Source organism: Artemia franciscana, chromosome 8 (genome assembly GCF_032884065.1).
Source record: "Artemia franciscana chromosome 8, ASM3288406v1, whole genome shotgun sequence".
Lineage (NCBI taxonomy): Eukaryota > Metazoa > Arthropoda > Branchiopoda > Anostraca > Artemiidae > Artemia > Artemia franciscana.
In genome coordinates, this window is record NC_088870.1 from 164,280 (window position 1) to 185,246 (window position 20,967).

The 20,967-nt window shown below is 34.7% G+C and overlaps 3 protein-coding genes across 5 annotated transcripts in view; 1 reads left to right on the forward strand and 2 right to left on the reverse strand.

Moving 5' to 3' along the window:
- The window catches only part of LOC136029849 (uncharacterized), a 72,880-nt gene extending 71,033 nt beyond the window's left edge, over positions 1–1,847 (reverse strand). Inside the window, exon 1 of one of the 2 annotated variants that reach the window (XM_065708300.1) lies at positions 985–1,847. In XM_065708300.1, the coding sequence (XP_065564372.1) occupies positions 985–1,006 (22 nt within the window). In that variant the 5' untranslated portion in view covers positions 1,007–1,847. Of the gene's footprint in view, positions 1–979 lie in introns of both variants that reach the window. The other variant, XM_065708301.1, reaches the window with a different exon arrangement.
- On the forward strand, positions 1–19,084 carry LOC136029850 (GIGYF family protein Gyf-like). 2 transcript variants are annotated; one of them, XM_065708303.1, is made up of 4 exons: positions 1–174; positions 10,058–10,288; positions 13,541–13,764; positions 16,394–19,084. In XM_065708303.1, the coding sequence occupies exons 2-4, from the start codon at positions 10,252–10,254 to the stop codon at positions 16,511–16,513; spliced, it is 381 nt and encodes a 126-aa protein (XP_065564375.1). In that variant the 5' UTR covers positions 1–174; positions 10,058–10,251; the 3' UTR covers positions 16,514–19,084. The 2 variants fall into 2 exon arrangements, with proteins under 2 accessions (XP_065564375.1, XP_065564377.1); XM_065708305.1 differs by lacking the exon at positions 1–174 and having other exon boundaries at positions 10,001–10,288.
- LOC136030581 (uncharacterized) overlaps positions 17,015–20,967 on the reverse strand; it is an 18,520-nt gene continuing 14,567 nt past the window's right edge. Inside the window, exon 3 of the mRNA XM_065709651.1 lies at positions 17,015–17,086. Within this exon, the coding sequence (XP_065565723.1) occupies positions 17,015–17,086 (72 nt within the window). The remainder of the gene's footprint in view (positions 17,087–20,967) is intronic.

The window sequence follows — 20,967 nt, forward strand, 5'->3', positions numbered from 1 at the left end:
AAAAATTATTGTTTTATTAGATGGCTGAAAAGCACCGGGCTGAAAGGGCAGCTTTACAGGCTCAACTAGGGTTCCATCAGGCTGGGGTGTGGACTGGCACTACTCAGAACCTATCTTGGGGTTAAATAGCCAAGCAACCTCAAGAAACTCCACATCAAGCCAGTAATGGACATGGTAAGTATGGCTGTTTTTATTTTTTGCTTGAGGGATTAAGCTAACATCAAAAACAAGAAGAACAGTAGGGAATTCTTTTCGTAAGACATTGGAAATCTAATTTGAATGAATATTTTGGCCCTATGCCGAAGGGCCGTCCTTAGAAAACATAAATATATAAAAGAAGGAAAACTTCTTTCCTTCTTTTATATATTTTAGTTTTAATAGTCGTATGTTGTTGAAAGCTTTTCTTCTTTTATATATTTATGTTTTGCTGAGGACGGCCCTTGGACACAATATCATTCAAATTAGATTTCCACTGTCTTAAGAAAATAATTTCCTATTATTATCCTTGTCTTTGATGTTGAAAGGTAGCGTGGTTTTCGTCGTTATTTAAGTGATTAATCTTCACTATTTGGGAGAGGGTAACGCCACCAGAGAAATATGGTGGTGTTTGGGAGGAGAGGGTAATTTTTCTTTCTCTATCACTATTTGGAGATCTCCAACGCCACCAGAGTAATCTGGTGGTGCTTCAGGGGACAGGGTCGTTTTAATACGTCACTTATTTCTACGTGTCTCGCCCTTCCCGATTCCTACAATCAGTAGCGTTCTGACAGATGTACTTCCCCTGCATTACGAAAATGCCACGCTAATTGGCCCAAAGCGCCACAAGCATCAGGCTTAACAATCGTCTGGAAATTCTTCTCCTCCCTCCTTCGAGGAAAGATATCACCTATGACAGCGCTCTGTGACCCAACTCTTTGTACTCAAATAACCTATCTCACTCTAGGCTAATAGTAAAGAAGTCAAATCATAAAACATTTACCTTACTTCTTTTTAAATCAAAGGTCATACAAAAACTAGCTAGCAAATCTTCTTTTCACCAGACAAAATAGAAGTCACTCGGGTATGGCGTGCGAGGACCAGCCAAATCAAAACCCTCACTGGGTGTGACGTAAAGCTAAAACGAATGGACTAATTCTCCGTTTCATCCCCGGTCAACTTTCAGCAAAAACTGGGTTCCAAAAATATATTTTTAGCAAGGGTGAATCATCATTTACTGCGTAGTTACAGTCTAGCTAATGTATCTATCTACGAGAAAGAAAGGGAAACACAACAATTATTACTATAAAGAGAAAAGTAAGGATTGTGAGGTAAAAGGAAAGTGGAGTGGGGGTCACAGGGAATCCCAGAGTTTCGATAATTCATATTAATTAAAGAAGCAAATAAAAATATATTTATCTGATGAAAAGGGACCGGAGGTCCCAACACCACCCTCCTATGATAAATGACCGCTAATCTGGTAAGTTAGCTGGAGCCTCGTTTGACCCCCCCCCCCAAAAAAAAAGAAAGAAAATTAATGAATCATATTGTTCCGTGTTTTCTTTACATTTCACTTCTTTCTTCTCGTCTTCTCTTTACTTTCTCTTCTTCAGTGATCCTACGGTACCGGAGCAGGCAGGATATAATATTGGTGGCAGGATATAATATTTCTACTCTGCTGGTAGACGGTATAGGAAGTGTTGTTAGGTTATCCCTAGGTTAGATAAGATAAAATATTTATTCCAAAAAGATCTCTATCACAAGCCCTAAAAGAGCCGAATTTGGACTTCAGAGTCGACAAAATACATGGTGAATAATCAATTATGAGTCAATAAATAAACTGTAATAAGTTGAAAAAAAGGAAGGGGACAAAATAAGCAAATAATACAGAAAAGAACAAGAACTAAATATGTATATATATATATATATATATATATATATATATATATATATATATATATATATATATATATATATATATATATATATATATATATATATATATATTAAAAGGGACACTAAAAAGAGTCCAAAAAAGCACAAAAAAAAGAGAACGAAATATAAAACACATAAAAATTAAAAGGGAAGCTAAACCAAAACAGGGGGGGGGGCAAGCAAATAAGTACAACGACCTGGGCAGCACCTCGCCAAATAAAAAAAGGGAGAAACTAGTTGGATATTTTATTAATTTTTTCTGTGATGAAAGGGACAAAATTTTTCCTATCTGGAAGTAACGCAGCGAATGGGGGACAAAACTGGGATAGGCTCAGAAACAGCTCGAGACTGTCGTAATCTGGATGGGGAGTGACGTTTGGGAAAATACTTGCCGTCCGAGGGTTCGTTATTGCATTTTTTGAAAAACGGAGAAACAACGACACCCTCCTTCGCTCAAGGGTTTCCAAACTAGATTTTTTTTAGGAGCAGAGAGTATGGCACCTTGCCTTCTTTGAAAATTATTCGCAAGGCTCTTTTTTGGATTGATTCAATTTTTTCTGATTCTTCACGAGAGATGCCAGTGTGCCAAACTGAACAAGCATATTCAAGATGCGGGCGGACAAAAGACGTGTACATCCTTAAGGAGTGAGAAGGGAGGACGCTATATGTATTTAGGAGCTTAAGGAGGGCGATAGACACATTAGTTTTATGGATGATGTCTTTAACGTGGATATCCCACTTTAAATTTGAAAAAAATGTGACACCAAGTAATTTAAATGAGGACACATACATTTCAGGAGGGATAGGATTAAGAAAATAGGGCGAGGATTTGAGGAAACAAATCGGCATTATCATGGACTTTGAGGGGTTTACTGTCATGTCTAAGTCCAAAGCCTCACCTCCAATTTCATTGAGGATACTCATAGGGTCGCTTATTAAATTTCTAAAGCAACTTTCAACAATCGTTAGGTCATCAACAAATTTTCATCGGTCAGGAACTTCCTTCGCGAGGCTGTTGATCATAGCTGAAAAAAGGAGGGGGCCTAGGATAGTACCTTGGGCTATGGCATTGTATACAGGGAGAGGGTTTGAGCAATGGTTCTGGTATTTAACCACTTGCGATCTATTTGTTAAAAAGGAGGCAACCAATTCTACCAGTAAGGGATCGATATTGAACTCACTGACGAATTTCTAAATTAAAATATTGTGGTTAATAAGGTCAAACGCTTTCTAAAGGTTAATGGAAATTAAGTTTAGCCAGGAATTAGGCTTTTCGAGGATTTTCCCGATGTGGTCAATAAGAGAAACGAGGTAGTGGGAAGTAGAAGGTGATTTTAGGTTTCCGAATTGCTTCAGGTCAGTAAGAGGTAGGATTTTTTTTTCTTTAGCAAATCTGCAAGGAATCCTTCATACAATTTTGAGAAAACAGGAGTAAGAGTAAGAGGTCGAACGCCTTCAAAGACAGGCTTTCCGTATTTTTTTTTCAAAGGGGTAATGAATCCCTGTTTCTAAATTGTTGGAATTTGCTCAGACTTAGTAATTTCGTTAAACAGGAAAGACAAGGGCCTAGAAAGGAAGTCACCGAAGGCTCTAATAAGAGGAAGCGGGATATCCAAAGGACAAACACTGGTCTTCCTTAGTTTGTCAATTCTTCTTTCTATCTCAGACGGGGAAACAGTCGGAAAAGAAGGGGCTCCTGTTGATAATTGTTTGGACAATGCTGGAGGGCTCTGGACAAAGGAAGCGATCAATTCATTTAGATTATTAGCGGTAACATCAGGAGGCTCTGGTAGATTGAAATTAAGCTGGTCAAGACTCCTTCCGCATAGCTTATTAACCTCGGAATACCAGTTTTTTGGTTTATTAGTGAACAGTTCTTCGATCTTATTTTCGCAGTACGATCGTGTCAATTTACGAATTTCTCTTTTAATTGATTTTCTTAGTATATTGGCTTCATCGAGTTTGCCATTTTTAAAAAGCTTCAATTTGGTTCTAATTAGTGTTTTTATTGTTTGATTAATAAAGGATTTATTACTTGAGCATCTTTTAAATCTTTTTTCTGGGAAACAAATTTGATATTTATCAATTAGCTTTTTACGAAACGTGGCCGTTTTCTCATCAAGGTTTTGTAAACTATAAATGTCAGACCAATCTTCAGTATTCAGCCACATACCAAAAGAAAGAAGACCAGAATTTTGAAGAAAATTTGAGGAGGGGGACAAAAGAATGGAAAGATGATAACTCCCACCTAATGGGGGCAAAGCTGAGGGAGGGCTGTTTAAAATTGTACATATTAGTTAAAATAACATCAAGAGAGGTATTTCCCCGAGTCGTCGGTGCTTTAACAATTTGCTTTACTTTAAGTGAAGCGCAAAAAGAATCCATTTTAAGGTCATTAGTATCGCCACTAAAAAAAGGCCAGCATGGGGGTACTTAGAATAACAAAATCAGCACTTGCCTGTAATTGCTGGATAAAATTACGTTTTGACTCGATATTTTGGTTTGGGGAGTAATAGAAAACAGCTATTGCAATAATATTAAATGGACGAGGGAGTACTTTTGGTCTAACACTTAGCCAGAGGATTTCATCATACTCGGATAAGCTAGGGACTCGAATAACCTTTGAGTAAGGACTCCTAGTAAAGAACAAAATTTCGCCACCTTTTTTTCCAAGTGGGTGGTCTGAAGGACGGAGTTTAATAAACTCTGAATAATTTGTCAGGCGTAGGGACACCAGGTCATGGGATTAGACTTCAGTAACAGCTATAGTATCTATCAAATTTGATTCTCAAAGCACCTCGAGTTCAGTAAGCTTTTCAAAATTAAGACTCAGCATTAGTAACTAAAAGTTTAGAAAAAACAAACCGATTTGGGAAACGCGACAGAGAGGCTTGATGGGTTTGATAATTTTCTGGGTAGGGTTCTAATTTAATTTTATTGTGCTTTGGAGAAGAAGGGTAAGAGAAGGATTTGCCTTGGTGATTTGGTGGTGGGGGGACGGGCAAGGATATGGGCGGAGCACGAGGAGGACAATTAGGATTTATTACAAGACAATTATTGAATGCAGAAAGCCTCAGACCTGAGTCACTTTGACAGAGTAGGCACGAGGGATAAAACGAATGGGCTAGGGGTGGGGTTTCGTAAGGTGCTGGGAAAGGGAGGCTGGGTGGGAATAGTGATTCGTGTCCGTCAAGAAATTGCTGGTTTGCGGCAGAGTAGGGAGGGTATAGGGCAGCATACTGTAAGGGAGGAGGAAATGGGAATTTTGTATGCGGGGAGGGGGAACTATTTTCCTTGTGGACGTCGTGGGTTGTAGTCTAAACGCTGGAGGTGGATATTTTAGTTAGGATAGATCTAGTGTTAGAGGGAGGGGAAAGGGGAGAGTTGCAGGAGGAACTGGATATATATGTTGAGACCGTCTGATTTGCATAGAAGGGGTCTAGTTGCGTGATTTCAGACGAGGGGGCAGATTGTCCCCTAGCCTCAAGTTTTTTGGCACCGACTCGATTTTGGATTTATTGCTTAAAATTATTAAAAGGCTCTGAACGATTAATATGATGATTAAGAAGGGCTTGATAAGGGCGCGGCACTTAGATTAAGTTTCGCACTAGAGCTTATTGGCATTTGGACAGTGACATTGTTCACGCTTGCATCAGCATAAAATACGAGCGTGCTTCGCAGCCGTAATTAATTTCAGCATGACCTGGGCTTTGCAACGAGGTATTTACATCATTAGAACTTGGGTCGGATATGGGGGGGGGGTCATTGCCAAACAGCTGACCATCAGCGGTATGAATTGAAATGATTTTTTGGTTCAGTTTGGATTGCGAGGGGTCAGTTACTTCTGAAGATAGGGAGGAAACACAGGCGGATTTTTGCAGGCTACTGATGAGATATTCGATGAGGTTTTCCATTGTATTGCTATAAGATTTTGCATTGGTGAGGTCCAACCGTAATACTGCAATTTCTGCCCGAGCGTCTGAGAGATTCTTTTTTAACACACTGATCGTTTCCTGTAGCACTTCAATCTCACTTTCTTCTAAATCACTTGGTGAGGTTATTAGCCCTTGCTTGAGGTACTTTGCAGTTGACATGTCTCCGTTATCAACAAGGGGGATAGTCTGGGGAATGGAGAGTGGCGTAGTATTTTTGGTACTTCGTTTCAAATGGAATGTGGGTGTCATCACTATGCCAAAGGCGGTAGGCTGTTCAATAGCAGTTCCTCGTTTATTTAGGCGAATATTTGTAATGGCATCAAAAAGGAGCGGTGTCGAATTGTTTGTCCGCTTTCCAACCTTGGGTGTTTTTGCCTGTTAGACTTGGTAGTGCACTCGATGCACTACCAAGTGTGTACTCACTTGTGCTTTAGTGTGTACTCACTTTAGTGTGCACTACCAAGTGTGTACTCACTTGTGCTTTAGTGTGTACTCACTTTAGTGTGCACTACCAAGTGTGTACTCACTTGTGCTTTAGTGTGTACTCACTTTAGTGTGCACTACCAAGTGTGTACTCACTTGTGCTTTAGTGTGTACTCACTTTAGTGTGTACTCACTTGTGCTTTTTTTAGCGCACCTGTTGATTCCGGCATGATTCCACCTTTTACAACCTGCTTGACATCGGACGGCATTTGAAGACACAAGTAATCGGCATTCGGGGCAGTAATTTTTCTGACGTGTCATTACGTATATAAATTTCGATAGTTGCAAATAATTAGTGGCAACACTAGACAATTTAAAATTCAGTAGCTAGTATTCCAAGGTTAACGCAGGAGGGTGAATGAAAAACAGAACTGGGTAACTAGGTCACTGAATTAAATTATTTTCAGTAAATTTATTGTAGGTCAGAAATTCACTGTAGGTACTTATCAAGTTCAAAGTCCAAAGGGATTTGATATTTAAATATCTATTTTAAGTTCATGTTGTAAAAATGTCAATAGCAATAAATATAAACAATCAGATAATAAATATCTCTAGGGAAATGACACAAGTTGAGTTAATATCCAAAAATGAGGTGTTTACTGAACGAACTCTGGATCAAGACTGAAAAACTTGGGGTTTTGACTTTTTTCATGACTTTTCTTGTTTGTATAATTTCTTTCCTCAAATGTTTTCCACGTTGTTGGACAGATTCAGAGGTGGCTAGATATGGATTAGGGTTGTTGTGGGAGTGTATCAGAGGACAGTGTAGTGCAAGGGGTGTGTGGATGTTGTGGTGCGGAATTGGAAGGTGAGATTTGAAGTAAGGGCAAGTGGGCTTAGAAAATATAGGATAAGCCAGACTTAACAAGAATAAAATATATTTATTGATTAAAATAGCTGGGGCTATCGTAGGCATATCTTGACAATAAATTAAAATGAGTCATAAATAAAATTAATATATGTCAAGAGTCAATTTTCATGGTCGAAATACTGACCGCTTATACAGAATATGCAAGAATATTAAAAATATAAATGGTTGGTACATTCAATAGCACTCATAGGCAAAAACCTGAAATAAAATGCATCAAACATTTACAAACGTTTGTCAAGATGATATTATTAAGATACCCAGTAAAATAAGGGACAAATTATTTGCAATGTCTCTCAGTACTAGAGGCTGGGTAAGTCATTAATTGTGGACAATTTTTTTTTATTTGTCGGAGTCTAGTGACTGTTGGTTCAGTAGGGGGGCTCTCAAGGTTGGGTAGTAGACCACGATGAGTTGGAAAATTAAAACATTTTAGTCCAAATCGATTAGTCAACTCATGTCTACGACTATCAAATGAAATCAAGTTGAGTTGTTTCGGTGCATCATCATAAGGTGAAATAGTTGTGTCCAAGTGTAATTTTTACAGTTCTTTTTTGTATCATCTCAAGTCAGACTTTAAAACCTCAGTTGGCATACCAAATCTCTTCAGGTTGGAAAATGAATGTAAAAGTGAGGCCCCTTTTTTAGTCAGATAGTCAACATGCGCGATCCATTTTAAATCTTCGACTAAAAGTATTCAAAGTATTTTAACAGTTTTCTTTGTCGGCTTTAGGAAATTAAGAAGAGTAGCTGTCGACCTCTAGAAAAGAAAAACTCATATAAGAACTCTTGTTTTCGCTGACTCTCATTTTTAGCTTTCCTAATTCAGCTTTTAGGTCATTGAAAATTCTCGTCAAGTCAGACTATTCGGTAGTCGGAGGGCTTAGTCGTAGTGATAAGACAGTTAAATCATCAGCAAATTTAAAAAGCTCACGAATTGTTGCTAAAATACGGTTAAAAACAATAAGAAAAGAAAGTTGGCCTAATTTAGTCCCTTGTGGCGAACCGCAAAAAAATATCTTAAAATCCAGCTGGCTTATGATTAGGGAGTTGAACACACAGATCTTTTAAAAAGAAAACTAGCAAGCATACGTACAACAAATGGAGGGGCATCCATAACCTAAGCTTCTTCCACTACTACATTATGGTCAAGACTATCAAAAGCCTTAACTATGTAAGCAAATAATGCATCAACATAAGCCCCATCTTTTTCTAAGTTTTCAAGAATGGTATCTAAACAACTCAACCAAATAATGAACATTACTATGCCCGGGTCAAAATCCAAATTGCTGGGAATCGACAATATCTTTTATGGCCTCAGATAAACAACCAAAAATAAAACTTTTGAAAGAGCCAGTGTTTTTTAAATCGGCCTCATATCAGTAATATCCTTAGGGGCCTTACACTTGGGGATTGGGGTAACATACAACTAGTAAAAATACTAGGGAAAATAGCATCAATAAAAGATTGGTTAAAAAATGAGTAGATAAAAGATTGGCACACTCAATAAGCAGTTTAATCGGTATCTCACTAGGGTAACTAGATTTACGAGAATCATGCCTTCGACTTTTTAGCAACTGAAATAATCTCTAGGATATTTGAAACTGAGTCATTTGGAGGTAAGATTGTTAGTCGCGGATGAATTTTTCAAATTGATGAAAAAAATCATTAATTTTACTAGGTAGCAGGGGTTTACCGTTATCATCTCTCACTTCAACTTTGGTCACTTTTTTACCAATAATGTTGTGAGCTGTGTCATTGAACTTCCTTGGGTTTAATTTATATAGGTTTTTTTATAATTTGAGACCCATACTGCTTACTTCAAAATGTTATTTTATATACGAGTGTATTTCATAATGTCTTGAAATCTTCCTCAGGTCCAGTTAAATGCAATTCATTCCTCAATTTTATCAGATCCCGAATATTTTGAGTAATCTATGGTTTTTCATTAGATTTTTCATTTTTTCTGGGTATTTTTTGAACAGTTCCTTACAGAGCAAACTTGCCATTTTGTCACCAACAGACAATGAGAGGATATCCCGCCAGTCATGATCTGTGAGCCATTTCTTGTAGAGATTTACTAGCTCAGGTGTGAAGGGCCTGTACACTACACTATTATTTTTTTTCAATTTTGGATAAAAGGATTAGTTACCCAAGCAGCACACAGGCGATCACTAATACCTAATGGGGGTAAGGTAACCGAGTATTGTAATATTCAGGAGAGTTGCTAAATATGAGATCTAACATACGGTTAGCTCTTATTGGCACATAGAAATCATGCTTAAGTGACAGAGAATTGATTAACCATTTGGGATCTAAGTCATTAAAGTCGTCACACATTATGATATCAGTGTTTGGATACGTACATTATCAATGCATCGTACATTCTCAATGCAATTCTGTAAGTAATTCACAAGATCCATATGATAAGGATGGACGGTCAGGCATATCCCTCGTCCTCTCAGACGTATCCCTAAAGTTTCTGCCTGGATGGAGAGATTCGAATTCTACTAGAGGCTGGTGTTATGGCATGGGCCCTTGCTGTACCTTTGCCTTTATGATGGAATGGCAGTAAAAACAGTAGCATAAAAGAGAAAGCAGAAACCAAGACTAATATTAACACAAAAATAGAATAAGAAATAAATAGGAAAACAAAAATAAACACTAATAGTTAAATAGGAAAACTATTTTAGTAAAAAAAAAAAAAAAACGTAAACGGAATATACCTTCTTTATTGATATAATCCCGAGCATGCACTTACCCGAGTCCGTGACCTCACCTTAATATAGCCACAAAGTATTACAATAACCAAAGGATATGTAGGTCTGAAAATGAGAACGTTTACTTTTTGATTTATTAGGTGGTGGATTTTGGGATGAAACTCCAGTCGTCCGTCAGCCTCCTCGACAACAGCAGAAACCAGCTCAACAGCAGTCTCAACAACTAGCACCCAAGAAACAAAAAGCTGCAAAAGATGAAGAAAATGTCAAAAGGATCTTTGAAAAAACTGCTCAACAGCAAGTCAATAATGTTGATAAGTTCACTCAGTGGTGTATGGATTATTTAGGCAAGATGAATTCCGATATTGACAGTAAGTCGTTCTCTAATACCATTGACAGCAATCGTTATTGGCGGTATTGACGATATATCGATAATCGTTATTGACGATATTAACAGTAATTGTTCTTGACAGTATTGACGATATATCGTTATATTTCGATAATCGTTACTGACGATATTGACAATAATCCAGTACTGACGATATATCGTTATATATCGATAATCGTTATTGACGATATTGACAGTAATCGTTCTCTAATACCATTCTTCGTAAAGAACTCAATTGGCTTATGAGACTAGAATCTATTTTTCTAATGCCAGAAAAGTAAGGTGTTAGTAGTTTAATAGCCAAAAGGGGCCTATTGTCTCAATTCCTTTATGTCAGTGACATAAAGTGACATATGTTTAAGTCGCTATAATTTTTATACTATTATAAATAATTTTATACCAATCAAAGAAATGCTTGACACATAGATTCCGTACTGCTTCACAATAGCTTAACTTTTTTTAGGGAAGGCTTACAAAAAACTTTCAAAACGCATCAAAAAATTTTTTTATATGCATTTTGTTTCGTTCGTACGGATCGGATGAAAATTCTTGAGGAAAAGGGGGGGGGGGTAAAACTTGGCTCAATTCAGAGCAATTCCATAATGGCCATTGGATAACACCGAACATGGTTTTATCAAGCATCAAATAAATTAACTTAGTTTAGTGAAGCTTCAAGACCGTTTTTTACATCATTAATTAAATTAATTAATGATTAATTTAATCATTAATTAAATTAAATTAAAAAATTGAATCAATATTTAATTAAAGATTGATTCAAATAAGTTTAATGAAGCTTCAAGACCGTTTTTACATTAATCATATATTTTTATGGACTAAATTCATATTTAGAACCGAATGTCCTCTTTAGAATGAATGGTGGCTGACACTGGGTAGCTCAATTTGTAGCTATTCAATCATCCAAAATTGATTCGCTTTTCATTTGATAGCTTTTTGACCTTATTGAGACAAAACTAAAAAAGCAAACATCAGTTATTGTCCTCAGAACATATATTTATCGATTGTTTGCTAGAAAGGGCTTTGAAAACTTTGCAATTTGAATCCCTGGTATGCTTTATTTTATGGCATTTTTCATTACGATTATTCCGCTTCTGGGGAAGTTTCCTCCCCTTTTCCAAAATTCAGGAAAATTTTCTCAGGTTCATAACTTTTGGTGGGAAAGTTTAAATATTTAGAAGTACCATAAAAATCTGATTATTTTTATGTATGTATTGTTATTAATGCTCTTTTCTTAGAAGTTTAGTTCCTATTGTCATATGTCGCTTACAGCTTGTTACCACGAGCTCTTTAGTAACGTGTTTGTTATTATTATATTATAAAAACAAATATACTTATAATATTTATGTGTGATAATGTTATAATTTATGCATTATGATTATAGTTATTTATATGGGCTTTTTGAAAAAGGGGTTTCTATTCGACCACCGTGTTCTGTGGAAAAAGTACACTTAGAAAGCTGTTTGGCCTGCTACTTAAAAATTTGTGCTATTAAATTATTAAATTAAATGTAAAATGCTATTAAATTATTTATTGTAATTATTTGTATTAAAGTATTTATTTATTAATAAATAATAAATTAATAAATATTATTAATTACTTTTTTACACAAAAATATATGAAATAAATATATATGAATAAATATATAAATTAATAAATAATACTAAAAATAAATAAATATTTAAAAATAATTATTTGTATTAAAACTAAAATTTATCTATTTATTTAAATTATTGCTATTATTAAATACTATTTAATAATTTAAACTATTAAATTATTAATTATTAAATGCTATTAAATTCAAGTATTAAATTATTTGTGCTACTTAAAAATTGAAGCTTGGCTGCTTCCATTTTAATGACCTCAGACGCTTATGAAAAAATACACCTGTAAACCTCCTTAGTGTGTTAAAGAAATATCGAAGATATATTTAGAAATTACAACCGGATATATCTTGACGAGAAAGCAAAATATAAAAAGAAAGAGAAGAAGGAAACATTTTAAAAAATAATAAATAACCTACAAATATAGAAAGATATATTTAGAAATTACAACCGGGTATTTCTCGGTGGTAAAGCAAAATATAAAAAGAAAGAGAATAAAGAAACATTAAAAAAAAAAAATACCCTACAAATCTAGAAAGATATATTTAGGAATAACAACCGGATATTTCTCGGCAGGAAAGCAAAATATAAACAGAAAGAGAAGAAAAAAGTATGTAAAAAAAAATAATAAATAACCTACAAATATACGAAGATATATTTAGAAATTACAACCGGATATATATCGACGGAAAAGCAATACATAAAATGAAATATAAATAAACAGAAACAAATGAATACATGAAGTAGAATGCATAAAATGAATTCATGAAACAGAAATGACATACAAACAAACGGAAACTAAAAGATAAACATGAAAAAAAAAACTGCAAATACAGCCTAGTTGGTGTATACATGAGTAGAAAACATTTCTTTTGTCTACTCATGAGATTAGTTACTTGATTGGATAAGATGATACTGTATGGAGAATAAACTATCAAACCGCCAAAATCACATTTGTTGATATGAATCCTTAAAACTTGGCATAAATGCTGAATTATTGAGAGTAGGCTAAGGGTGAATAAAAAAAAAATGACTACCCTTGAAAGATAGTTTTGAAATGGAGTATGCCAGTAAATCCACAAGCAGGACGAAAAGAGAATTTGTGGCTGAAACAGAGTTTTAGAAAATGTTGTTTGGCGATTTTTACTTAGGGAAATGACCTTCATCATCCTTGTTCCATCGAGATGAAGTCCTGCATGCATGTTTAATTAATGTATTTACAAGTGTTTTACTTCTGAGGTATAAGAATTACTTACCAAGTACAAAAGATCAGTACAACATCGTGGAAGCGAAATTCGAATTTTAGAGTCTTCTTGGTAAAGAAAACAAGTGACATTGTGCTTAAATATTCACATGAAAGCAGATTAAGGCTCTTCTCCAGCGACTTACGTAAAGGCGGGAGTTTGTTGGGGTCTCTCTTGAAACCCTGAATTTCCCCGACTTTGCAGGTACTTCCTATTCGCATGATAATTTTTTTTATTTCTGCCCCCCCCCCACACACACACATCCCAGGAAAAAATTACTTAAATATTGTGATAAGTTTGTAGTGTCCATTATACCTAGTGCTTATTCTAATTAATTCTAACCAATTTTAATTCTAACTTGCGTTTTTCCAGTTCCTACTTTTATTGCCTTCTTAAAAGAAGTAGAATCGGCTTATGAGGTCAATGAATACGTACGATCGTATTTGGGTGATGGCAAAGAGGCAAAGGAATTTGGGAAGCAGTTTCTTGAAAGGAGGTCGAAGTGGCGTGCTCAGAAGAGAGGCCTTGTTGATGATGGTAATATTGATGTTCCTGCCAAATCAGTTAATGCGAGTAATGAGTTCCAAGAAGTTAAGGTGAGTCATCTTTTAATTTATATACGATTTAAAATAAGGGGTTATTATTTTTTTCTAAATTAAATACCAAGTTTAATTTTTTGTTCATTTTGTTTTCCTTTAAAACTGACAGTTTTATTAAAAAAATTTATATTGAAAATCTATATTTTATAAATTGATAAGCAAGGATTTTTTTTTTTTTTTTTTTTTTTTTTTTTTTTTTTTTTTTTTAAGCTGGAAACAGGCAATTTTTTCTGCTTCTTTTCTTCATTTTCTCTATTCTTTATACAAAATAATAAAAAAAAAACAAGGGAAACAAATCTCTTAATGGTTTGATTATTATATTATTCCTGAGGGTTTAGACTTCCCAGATAAACCCTAAACAAATTATTTATGATTATATCGTGTAATTTAACCTCCGAAAGGGAATATAGTTTTGCATACTTTTTTAGTTTTTGAGTTAGATGTGTGTTTGTATGTATTATCCTTACTTATGGGTAGTATAACTTCCTCAACAATGGTTGTTTTGAATGTTTTTTGTGGCAATTCCGTTAGAAATCTTGTTAATTTAGAAAGGTTATAATTTTTTTTTTCTTGCGTATGTCGAAATTTGATTTATAGACCATCGGTTACAATGGGCTATAGATATTGGAGATATAGCCAATATTTTTGAATGGGCTATAGATATTGGAGATATAGCCAATATTTTTGAATGGGCTATAGATATTGCAGATATAGCCAATAATTTTGAATGGGCTATAGATATTGGAGATATAGCCAATATTTTTGAATGGGCACGTTTGATGTATTGATCATATTGATTTTCTTTATATTGCTTTTTTTTTCAAAGATAATTAAAAGTGTCTGCTTTCTCAAAATTCAGTATATTTAAGTTGCCAAATTTGGAAATTGTTGGAATTATGAGCTTTTGTATTCTAGTTGTATTTTTACCTTAACTTGAGACCTGACCAAATCTTCTTTTCCCATACAGTCAGGCATGTACTCGAGAATCTAATTTGAAGGAAAGAATATTTACAAAAAAAAAAGATTCCAATATACGCGAAATGAGCTATGAAAATATTGACAAACCAGAAAAACCTTTTGATTTCTGGAGGGGGGGGGGTGCTATGGCTTTGAATATGAAGCTTTTGATTTAATTTTTTATACCTTATGCCTCACCACTACTGTCAAATAAATGATCAGATATGTAAATATAGATCCAGATTTGGAGGAGGAGAGGGAGGAGGATTGGCAATTTTTTAAACATTTGCAAGTTGGAAAAATCATGGGGTTTTGTACTGAGGGGGGAGTTTGGCTACTGGTGCAAAGGCTCTCCTTTTGAGTTTGCATCAACAGTATCTGTTTGGTAATAGGGGCCAACAAACTCGAGCGAATTTTTCCTTTGCGTCTTTTTAAGTCAAAATTTTATGTCTTATAATACGATGTATTACATTTTGGAAACGCAGCCGGTCTGCCGCTACTATCGAATGATCAGGTCTGACACAATCGTTACATGTCTCTTTTTGGATTTACTTTGTTGACATTGTATTGGGCACCATTTTTGATTGAACTTTGAAGTGCAATCGCAGTTGGTCCCTAGAGATAGATTTTTGGCCTTCTCTGTTGATCCTCAGCGTGGTGAATACCGTCAGAAACCGGTCCCTGGCCGTGCTGGGTACCAAAACTTTGATTTGGATGAAGTTATTAGTTACTACTAATATTCTGAAGCAGCATTGTCTCAAAATAATTTTGCCCCTATAGGTCTAATTATATAACTGGCTTTTAAGCTGCAATTATTCACACTACAGGAATATCATCAAGGAATTGACGGTGCCGCAAACCTTGTAATAATTACATGCAACATCTGGCTTATAAACCAGGGCGGCCACAATATCCCTAAAAGTCCTTGTTTCTACAAAAAAAAGACCTCTAAAGTCCCTATTTTGATTCCTTGAATCTGTGGCAGCCCCGGTAAACTAATGCCACCGAAAAACTTCTGAACTGAACCTGAAAACAAATTCTAATATAATTTACTCCTTATGCTAGGCTACAAAGAAAGTGTCTTGGAAATCGAGACAAGCAAATTTATAGAATTAATTTTAATATCCCTTTCTGGGACTTTGTCAATGCAATACCGATTATGTATCTGACAGGAAGTGGGACTCCTCAGTAAGTTGTTGTCAAGCAGTGGATTCCAGGTGGTGAGTTGTAGAGTTGATATCCTTCAACCACAACAAATATAAAGAAAATGATAGTGTGAAAAATGGTAAATTTGGGTATATAATGTCTCATGATTCACTGCCTTGGGCCGGGAGTGCATTGTTTGGGTGGGTGCACATCACCCGACACTTCCTGTGGTTTTTGCCCTGATTTCTCCAGGTACCCATTTAGAGCTGGGTCGTCTCGGGCTCAGCTTACAGAGTCACACCAATGACCCCCGTTCCAACCCAAATCAACTGCGACACCAGGACTCGAACCCCTGTCTTCAGGATTTCAAGTCTACCGCTCTGACCATTCCTATTTCTATTTTAGAGAAAGTCAAAATAGGAGGAAAAGGAGGCAAGGAAGTTGATGGATACTATCCTTGATTTCTGTGTATCTGGTGATAAATATTATTCAATGAAAGTAACCATTCTCTTTCTATTTTTAGAGCAAGTCAAAAAAGGGGAAAAAAGGAGGCAAGAAAGTTGATGGAAGCTCTCTCCTTGGTTTCAGTGTATCTGGTGCTTCGGATCGTTTCAACGTTGGTGAAAGAGATTACGGAAATTGAATAAATTAATTGCCAGTGATTTTTGATTTTTAATTTTGGATGGACATGCAAAAGGTGTACCTGTTAAATCCTACTGCGCCCACTTTAAAAAGGATTTTTTAGTGTTTGTGTTTTGTTAAGGACAGCTTTAAAGAAAGTGTTTGTGTTATAGACAAACTGTAACAAGATTATAGGCGTATCGCCGTCTTAATTGGCTAAAAATGAAAACAGTTTGTGCTGCAAATGGTCTTGTGTGCTTTGTTTATTTGCAACTTTTTTGTTATATCTTTGTTATTCTATTGCACTTTTGCGGCCAAGTGTATCCTATTTGGTTAAAAGCCATTGCATAGTCACTTCGTAATTGTTTATATTGTAATTAAAGACGCATAGGAATTTAATCCACATGATGGCACTGGAATGCATTGGTAATAATCTTGTATCAGAAGGTAAAATTTGATTCTATCGCTTATTGTTTTGGTAAATGAAAATTGAAATTCAATTTCGTGTTGCAATTATTGGTCACTAATTTACACTATCAACTTTTTCATCATCTTTTCCTTCTTCTTTTCTCAGGTGTCCAAGGGTGCATATGCACTACAAATTTATTGATGACACCACAATATCTGCCTACAAGATATGAGGAATTTCCTCTTTTAGTAGGAGGAAATACCTCCTCCCTCCCTGATTTAAAAATATCGTGGCATTAAAATGAATATTTACATTCTCTCCTTAAAATTCATAATCCATGTACACCAGAAATAGCCATGCTGGAATTTCTTACAACTAGGGACAAGTGATAAAAAGAATAAAGCCCATTGACTGAAAACTGAGTTTTAATGTGTCCATTTGAATCGTCCCTTAATTGTATTGTTTCTTCTGTCCCTAGATGGTAAACCCAAAACTAAATTTAAAATTGAAACTTTAAAAATTAAAAATTTAAAACTGAAAATTTAATGCAAATAAAAATTATTCGTAAAACCTTAAAACCAAAAGTGCAAAATCACAACTTCAAAATATAAGCTTCTAACAAAAAATCTTAAAGCCAAACAAAACTTTAAAACTGACAATTTAAAATTAAATTTTCTGAAACTAAATTTAAAATTGAAACTTCAAAATCAAAACTTTAAAACAGCCATACTATAAGTTCTTACAACTAGGGTCAAGTGATAAAAAGAATAAAGTCCCTTGGCTGAAAACTGAGTTTTAATCCGTCGATTTTAATCGTCTCTTAATCGTATTGTTTCTTCTGCCCCTAGATGGTCAACCCTTTCTTCCAAAACACCAGTAGCTAGATAAATAGATAGATAGATAATACATTATTTATAAACAATATTTATTTTATAGTTTAAAAGTTTGGTTTAGTTTTATCTAACTAAAGCTTAGTTTTATCACAAGCTAAAAAGAAAGCCAAATTCGCAGTTTAAGTCCAACAGTATTAAAATAAAAATAGTATCACAAGCTTAATGGAAGTCAAAAATCATGAAAAATAAAAGGAAGAATTAGAAACTATAAAAAAGGCTTGTGTAAGAAAAAATCAGACTGAAAACTTGAAACAAACGATGAACTAGAGCTAAAAATACGTTACAAAGGAGTGAAACGAAATAGAAAGCGGCAGTACGAATACTGTCAATAATAATTGCGGCAACACACGATCAACTAAAAAAGAGACTTGGGTGTAAATGTATGAGCAGTTCACTACGTAAGGAGACATGCTAGGAAAACAATTCTTACTTCACGGAATGCAAAATTATCCTATTTAACATATTATCCAGCGGGGGAACCTTTATCATCACTTCTTTCGCTGTATTTTCAGTTTTTAAAGCACATTTTCAATATTTATGTATATTCTCCAAGTCTTGAAAATCTATGATAAAACCAACACCCAAAAGCTATAAAAATAAACCAACAGGGAAAAAAGTAATGCTAAAGGGTTCTACCACCTAAAAATCTGTTAAATAGGATTATTTTGCATATTATGAAGTAGGAATTGTTTTCTTAACATGTCTCCTTATGTTGTGGACTTCTCATACATTTATACCGAGACTTGCAACGTTTGGTGGTCCATTGTCAGTTATGTCACTTATTATGCCTGTTCTTTATTCATTATCTGATAATCTTCTCAATTAAAAGTATTTACGGCTGTTAAAACTGAACTGGGTAATATGAAGAACATCTTAATTGAACTAGTTGCGGATATAGCTAGGTCCATAGTACATGCCGGTTTAATTTTTTTTCTATTTTTTTGGCATCAGCACTAAAAACTTAGGGCTTGATATGCCATTTATCAATTATTTATCTACCTAATCCTTGAATATTTGAAGTTTGCTTTCTCTCAAAACATAAAAAGTGCGCATGCGTACTTGTTCCTTTGGATGGCTTTAAGGTCTATGGTCTTATTCCAGTTTGTCTATGGTTTGTGTTTTTAGTGGTGCTTTATGTATGGGATATTTAATAAATGCACAAAGACCTTGAAATTAAATGTGCCAGGAAGAATTTGAGTGACTCGAAGTTGAATTGTATGACAATTGTATCTTGATTTGTACAGTCGTTACGTTTTCCCATCGATTGATAATACAAGCGTTCTTCGAACTAGTTGTACTTATACATTCTTTAGAAACAGGAAAAATTAGGAGCTTTTATGTTCATTATTATCTTTTATAAACAGTTATACAAGAAAATGAAATCGTCCACAATTCACTATAATCAAGGGTAATAAAGACATTATCGGGTAATAAAGGCATTATATGAATTATTACCCTATAATGTCTCTATTACCAACATCGATTAGCTGTAACAACCGGGCATTATAAACAAACATTTGTATTTCCACGGAAATATTTGGATCAGCCATTTGATGTCAAAGAAAAAAAAAGAAATGTTAATATCCTCTACCTCCATATTAAAAAACATGGTTTAAACCTTTATGTTTGTTTTTTTCTACGTACCTTCGTAATTTTATCGCTAGTCAGAAAGAGAAGTCAAGCAGTTCGTCTCTTTTTACCCATTCTTGTTTTGTTAATTTTTGAGCCAGTAAAAAGAACAAAAATTTCACGAATTCCAAATTGTTTTTACAAGTAATCTCTCTGTTTCCCTTTGGTAATTGTTCCTAAGAAAACAAGAACTATGAGTAAATGGGAGGAAATGTTGAAAGTATTATCTAAAAGGAACAAAAACAGAGCGAAGTCTTGACCCGTCCAAAGCGTAATTACAATGAGGTAATTACGCTAACGTTTATAGCGTAAATTACAAAGCGTAATTTGTACAGTCGTTACGTTTTCCCGTCGATTGGTAATACAAGCGTTCTTCGAACTAGCTGTACTTATACATTCTTTAGAAACAGGAAAAATTAGGAGCTTTTATGTTCATTATTATCTTCTACAAACAGTCATACAAAAAAAATGAAATCGTCCACAATTCACTATAATTAAGGCTAATAAAAACAGGTATTATATGAAGATAATAAAAGAAGAAGCAATAAAAGAGAAAAGCAACTTAAAAAGAAGAAGAAAAAGGCTACTGGATCAGTATTAAAGCCCAAAGACGCCTTAGCTGTTATAATTGGGTATTATAAATAGATATTTATTTTTACACGGAAATATTTTGATCAGCCATTTGATGTCAAAGAGAAAAAAAGAAATGTTAATATCCTTTGCCCCTGTTTTAAAAAGTATGGTTTAAATCTTTTTGTAAGTTATGTATTTTCGCAAGTTAATCGTATATCAGAAAGGAAATTAAATAACTACGTCTTTTTATACCCGCTGTTGCTTTGTTAATTTTTGAGCTAGTAAAAGGAAAGAAAATTTGGCGAGTTCCAAACTGTTTTGACAACTAACCCCTCTATATCCAGCTCTTATTATACTTCTTCATAAAGCAAGATTTTGAATACAACTCCCAATCTAAGCTCTACAGAACATAGTGCGGTAAAAAACAGGAAGTGTTGAAAATATTAGGTAAAAGGGAAGAAAACGAGCGAAGTTTGACTTGTCTGAATTGTTAGATGTTTTTAGAAAAGTGTGCTCAAATAGGGTAAATTACAAGAGTAGAAACTGGCGCTAGAATCGAAAAAAATTCAATAGATCCACTTTTTAATGCAGTAATAATGCAAAATTAGAGTAGCAAATTAGAGATGCCGATCTTATAATAAGTGTCCAAATCTTAGTTAATAAGTGTCTTATCTTAGTTTCCGAAAAAAACAACAACTAGGGAGTCTGAAAAATGCCAAGAGACACCAAAGGCTAGATAGTGTTGGTGTTTTTTTGTTTTGTTTTTTTTTCATAATCGTACAAGCTCCCAGTCTTACAGGTTGCCTGTTCTATAACTTGTTTCCGTCAACCAACCAGACTGTACACACAAAGAGGGGTTGCCTTCACACATACTTATACCCTTAAGATCCAGACCCCAGTCTAGGTACAGAGTTATACTTAGGCATGTGTGCGGATAACATTTTTTTCTGTCGGATGATCTGGGTTAAAATG